Source organism: Neltuma alba, unplaced genomic scaffold (genome assembly GCF_004799145.2).
Source record: "Neltuma alba isolate B1F8T4 unplaced genomic scaffold, ASM479914v2 tig00005960_pilon, whole genome shotgun sequence".
In the NCBI taxonomy this organism is placed as follows: domain Eukaryota; kingdom Viridiplantae; phylum Streptophyta; class Magnoliopsida; order Fabales; family Fabaceae; genus Neltuma; species Neltuma alba.
Window position 1 is genome coordinate 42,165 of NW_021634296.1, and position 5,657 is coordinate 47,821.

The following is a 5,657-nucleotide window of genomic DNA, read 5'->3' on the forward strand; positions in this document are numbered from 1 at the left end:
TTTTTACAAAAATCCACTTTCTGGTTAAAATTCAAATCTATTAATTCAATACAACTTAAATATTGAGTAGACAAAATTTCATGAATAGTGATAACTGATTGACTGATAATGAGATTTTTTTTTTGGGTGCATAGTTGCTAGATGGAAACATTAACCAACTTTACTCCAGAGGAATAATCCACACATGACCTCATGTACGGGAAAGAAGAAGTAAAATGTTTGATACTGTTCCCCTCACAGTCATGCTTAGGAGGAATATGATAACAAGGCTCCATAGAGAAGTCCCTCTGACAAGGTGGATTAGGATGCAGAGTCCTATTTCCAACTAGCCTATAAAGAAGCCATGGCTTTAATCCTCCCAAACCTTGAGCCACATACCCAAAAGTAGACAGGGAGGTAGTCACCAACTTATCACACAGACTCAAGAGGTACATTTCTGTCCATGCCTTCATGTTATGCATATTGTTATGAAACTTTTGATGCCCTTCATGACTTGGTTGATATACTCCAACCAATTCTCCTGTAATGGTTGGCTTCCTCAGATACATAGTTTTCAAATTCTCACCATATTCTGGAAATAGAGATGCCACTAGAACAGCCTTCAAGCTCGAGTTTTCTTGGGTTGAATCTACTGAATTTTTTGTGTCTAATTCTGGGAGTAACTTGTGCTGCAAGGTACAACTTAAGAGTAGGTCCATAACTGCTTCATGTGGGGTGGAATGAGGAGAGAAGAGTCTGATTTGAAGGCCAATTTTCTCATCTGATTTTGCTAAGTATGCATCATAGAATCTGCTTATTAGTCCCCATGCTTCATTTGAAGGGTGAAAAAGGTAATGTCCCACATGGTGAAAAACGGTGTCCCTTTCTGGGAACATTTGTGTCATCTCAAGGTTAAAAGATGGGATCATGAACAGAGAAGGAACAAAATACTGATCTGTCAGCAAAATCAAGAAGGGAACTTTTCGAACAAGCTTTTGGCTATGATCACAATGGAAAAACTTCTCAGGATCCTCTTTGGAGTGCTGGAGATTCAGATGCAGAACAGAAGGTGAACTGTTCTTAGCTAACATGCTCTGATATGTTTCAACACCTCTTGGATTCCAAAACGGGGAATCCTTTGGAAATAGCCAAGTTGAGTTTAGAAATGGCTCACAGAACAGACCCATCATATCATCTTCAAATTTCACAAGCAGAACTCTATCTGTAAGTAAAGCATAAACAAATGCAGCAGCCATGCTTATGATTCTGTTCCCTAAGCCATTTGCAGGAGTCCACACAAGGTACTTACACGTGGTATTAGTACTTTGTTTCTTAAACCTTGCGAGCTTTTTCATGGTTCTGTTGTAATGTCTGGTGCCAGGTCCACACTTTCTGTGAATTTCTTCATAATTGCGTAATTTGGAGATCAGATATGAAGAGGGTTTGTGAGGAGAAGAAGCTTTTCTGTATCGGTACAAGTAAGACTGAAACCTGCTTATGCATGATGATTTATCAAACCCAGAAGCTAGAAGCCCTTCATACAATTGCTCAGTGCCATTACTTTTGATATGTGAGATTGAAGCTTTTTTGAATCCTATAAATTTTGAAGGAACTTATAAAATTTATAGCAAGTGGAGGAAGAAAACTCTGATCGCTGACAGATTGATTTTGTCTGGGAAAAAATGCCATTACCTTCATCTGACCCTGTAAGATTCTGAGCTCCATCTTCTGTTGCTGTAGTACTGAGCTCCTCCTGTGGAAACCTTGACTTTTACAAGTTCATTAAAGATAAAGAGTGTGAACTTGGATCAAACAGTGAAAAAAAAACCAAACAATCTGAAGAAAATAGGCATTGTAGGTACCTCTGAGGAGGTTCCATTCATGTCTGATGTGTTTTTTGCACTCTCTCTGAATCCCAAGTCCATAGTCGTAACATTGTGAGGTCTTCTTCGTAGTATCTTGTCTTTTGAAAAACCCTCAGAAAGATAAAACATTGAGTTCTGATACGTTAATGTAATTATGACCAGTACAGTGAAAGCTATGGCAAATAAAGCAGAGCATGTCTTGAATCTGTTGAAGCTCATCCCCATCATCTTGTTGTCCATTGTGACTTCTGAAGCTCAGAACCAGAGCCTTAACGGCGGTAATTAAATCAAACTCCTTAGAAACATTACCAAAAAGGGACATAATCAGTGTCCAAAATTGAAGCAAACGTTAAGAAAACAGTCATCTAATAAGAAGAACAAAGAAGCATACTACATATCCGCACTATCAATAAAACAAAAGCCGGCTTTTCTGCCTTAAAAAAATTGATGTAGAAAAAGACCTTCTCCTATAAACATATATATATATATATATATATATCTCAATCATACCCAGATGATATTTCAAGTGAAATTCTTATACCAGATTCATGATGAAGCCATATCTTCTGGTTTGGAAGCAAAAGTTTAAAACTTTTCCATGTTCCAAGGCTAAAAGAAGATGGTAATAGTAATACATGAATAAAACAATATCAGACTGAATTAACAGAGAAAAAACTTAATTTACAGTTCAGAGGAGAAAAAAGGGCAGGAAAAGAGAAAGAAACCTCTTGAAAGCCAAGCCTGTGTGAAAGAACTATGAAGAAACTTTTCTTGAGAAAACAGATTCACAGATACATACATATATGATATGTATATGAAGGGCCATTGTTGACTTGGCATTACAGAAAACTGCTATCTTTAAGGCTGTAATGAACTCATGATATCTTTCCTTAAACGCTTTGGGAGAATCAGAGGTTTTCCCAATGAGGGAGGGAATACAGATTCTCGCTGCAAATGCTGAAATTCCCAATTTCGCATAATTTGTGTAAGTACATGTGAAACAATAATCATTATGACAAACTTAAAATATATAAAACTTAATATGAAAACGTGTTATTTCAAATCATAGATGATAACCATATTATGACTTATTTCTTTCAAATATTTGCGTGGTTGAAGTAATTAAATTCCCCCGATCGTGGGATTGCGAAGCTCATGGAACAATTCTTTTTTTTTTTTTTTTTTTTTTGGGTGTGCAACTAAAGATCACATACATATAATCATGTTGTTATTATTAGAGATTTCGCCCGGATTTGATATATAAAATAATTAGATAATGTCATGAATTAATTAATTCTTTACATAAACGTTAAATATAAGCTTTATGAAAGAAAATATGTATGCAATGCTTAATTATATTACGTGCATCCATATTTATTGACAGAGATTATTTATAAGTCATTTAAGGTATATGTATCTCAAAGTATTTTTATACTCATAACTCATAAGGAAGGGATTAAAAAGCTTTGTTTGTCTCTTACACTTATATATAGCTAGTAGTAATTATGATGCATGCATCCTAAATTCAAAAACAGTTTGAGATGGTTTAATTTATATTTAAATGTTCATTTTCTTTGTTAAACCTCCTTATTAGTAACATATTATTTTAAGAATTAAAATTATAATATAGATGTTTTTATCAATAATTTGGAATGCATTGTTTTCACCAACCTCATTTTCACACTCTTTCCCCCTATTTTAAAGATGCATGAGAGTATCTTATATCTCTCTTTCTTCAAAAAACTCCTTTTTATTTGTATTATGGGCATTAAAACTCCGGTGAAAAATGCGAAATATAGAGTTTTTATTATATATATCCCAACATTTCAATATAAAAACAAGAAAAAAGTAGTGCCCTTTCATTCTACAACCATACCCAAAATTTGATTTTGATTTCTTAATTTTAAAAAGTATTATCTTAGTCACCTGACTCATTAATTAGTTTTAAATAAAGATTTTTCAACAATCATTGTTATTTTAATAATTAAGCTTAATATGTTCATATATATAAAAATTACAAATTCAGTATTTCAAATAATGAATCAGCAATTAGAAATAATAAATCTTCAATGTCTTAAACTAACAGGAGGGCTTTTTAACTTTTTACCACATTTCATAACTCCCATTTAAGTTTGGGTCGGATTATATGATTTAAAGGACTCAAATTAAAATTTTATATATTTTAGGTCTTTTATTGTTATCTTCCTTTTAAAATTTGGTGTAGAAAGCCTTGAAGAAGACGAGAGATCACGGCAGGAAGATATCTTCAAACTTCAAAGCAGAGTTTTACAAGCGAAAATGACTCCAACGAAGCGAGGCCATTCTTGAGTATGAAGGTTATTGCAAGACTACGACACCACACACACACACACACGGAACCAACACACACATGGATGATGGAACCATTTTCGTCACTCATACTTATTAAAATGATGACCATCGTGCTACTCATCAAATATTAACCGTTTAAATTTATTAATATGAACGGCTGGTATGTAATTTTTTTTATATTTTTGTTTTTTTTAAATGTTTTCTTCTAATACTACCTCCGGTCCTAATTATAAGAGCCAATTGACTAATTTGAGAAGATTAAGAAAGTAAGTTTATTTAGTTATTTGTCTTACATAAGTGTTATTTTTCCTAAAATATCCTTACTAATCAAGTGTATTGACTAGAACTATTATTGTTAGAAGGGTTACTTTGGAAAAAAAAATATATAAATATGAGAGACAAAGTGGATTGGGGTCTCGACCAAAATAAAAGTCAAACAGGATTTTATATTAAGGACTGGAGGTAGTAGATAGATAATCCAAAATAAACATAATCTTTTAACCGTAATTTTTTAAAAAAATAATTTTTTATTTAAAAATCATTAGTTGACAATTTTAAATCTAAACCAAAAATGTATCTAACTAGTATGGATTTGCAGCGATGAACACGGTACTCATCATCACTGACGAGCATCGGGTTCATGTGTATATATATCTCAAAATTACTATCTAGCTATATCGATCTATATTTACTATATCTATATATGTCTATAGATACAAGTCTAGATAATTACTTGACCTTTGGAGAGACTTCCATGGAAGGCGCAGATCAGAATTTCAAAGCTGGGTGAGAAGAGAACTATAATCAAACATACACCAAACGGCGAAAAGAACAGAAAAGCATAGAGAGGAACTTAAAATAATCAAAGAAAATTCTGACATAACAACAAAACTCACTTTGATGGACGGTGTTGACTGCCCGACAGCGGGCGGCTGACCCGCGCCGGAGTTCTGCAGGGAGGGTCGCGGTTGTCGCGGCGAAAGATCTCTTGCTCAAAGTTTGATGCATGGCGCAGAGGTGGGATTTCACGTTGGTCAATTTTCTTCTTGCAGCCTCAATATATATACGCACGCAAACGGAAAAATCATTTAATTTTACAACTACTTATATTTTTTAAAATTTTTAATTTAGCATACATGTATATGTTTTAATATTTAATTTTACTCTTGTTAGCATTAGTAGTCTTCGTAATAGTAACAACTGCAGAGCAAAGTTAAAAATTTAATTAAGAAAAAAAACATATATGTACTAAATTAAAAATTGAGAGAAAATACAGCTACTTCTAAAATGATTTTCCCAACATCGACGTATGGTAAAATAAAAAAGGCATATATGTGTGTGAGTATGTTTGTCGGCAAGAAATACATATTTAAATTTCAATTTAAATGTAAATTGATTATGATATGATACCTATACTATAATCTATAATCTGTAAATGATATGAGATCTTTTGAAAAGCAATATCCCTATTACTATTTGTCA

At 33.1% G+C, this 5,657-nt stretch overlaps 1 protein-coding gene across 3 annotated transcripts; it reads right to left on the minus strand.

Moving 5' to 3' along the window:
* On the minus strand, positions 1-2,878 carry LOC114749140 (galactoside 2-alpha-L-fucosyltransferase-like). 3 transcript variants are annotated; one of them, XM_028937627.1, is made up of 4 exons: positions 2,570-2,878; positions 1,842-2,139; positions 1,672-1,732; positions 1-1,573 (listed from the first exon to the last, which is right to left on the minus strand). In XM_028937627.1, the coding sequence occupies exons 2-4, from the start codon at positions 2,082-2,084 to the stop codon at positions 138-140; spliced, it is 1,740 nt and encodes a 579-aa protein (XP_028793460.1). In that variant the 5' UTR covers positions 2,085-2,139; positions 2,570-2,878; the 3' UTR covers positions 1-137. The 3 variants fall into 3 exon arrangements, with proteins under 3 accessions (XP_028793460.1, XP_028793459.1, XP_028793461.1); XM_028937626.1 differs by having other exon boundaries at positions 1,672-1,747; XM_028937628.1 differs by lacking the exon at positions 2,570-2,878 and having other exon boundaries at positions 1,672-1,742; positions 1,842-1,944.
* Positions 2,879-5,657: the final 2,779 nt, after the last annotated feature.

Excerpts from the sequence above, each read along its gene's own strand:
- LOC114749140 (XM_028937626.1), bottom strand. The coding sequence starts at position 2,084 with ATGGACAACAAGATGATGGGGATGAGCTTCAACAGATTCAAGACATGC. Across the intron at positions 1,748-1,841 it reads TGAATGGAACCTCCTCAGAG|TCAAGGTTTCCACAGGAGGA; the intron begins GTACCTACAATG and ends AACTTGTAAAAG. Across the intron at positions 1,574-1,671 it reads TCTTACAGGGTCAGATGAAG|GATTCAAAAAAGCTTCAATC; the intron begins GTAATGGCATTT and ends CAAAATTTATAG.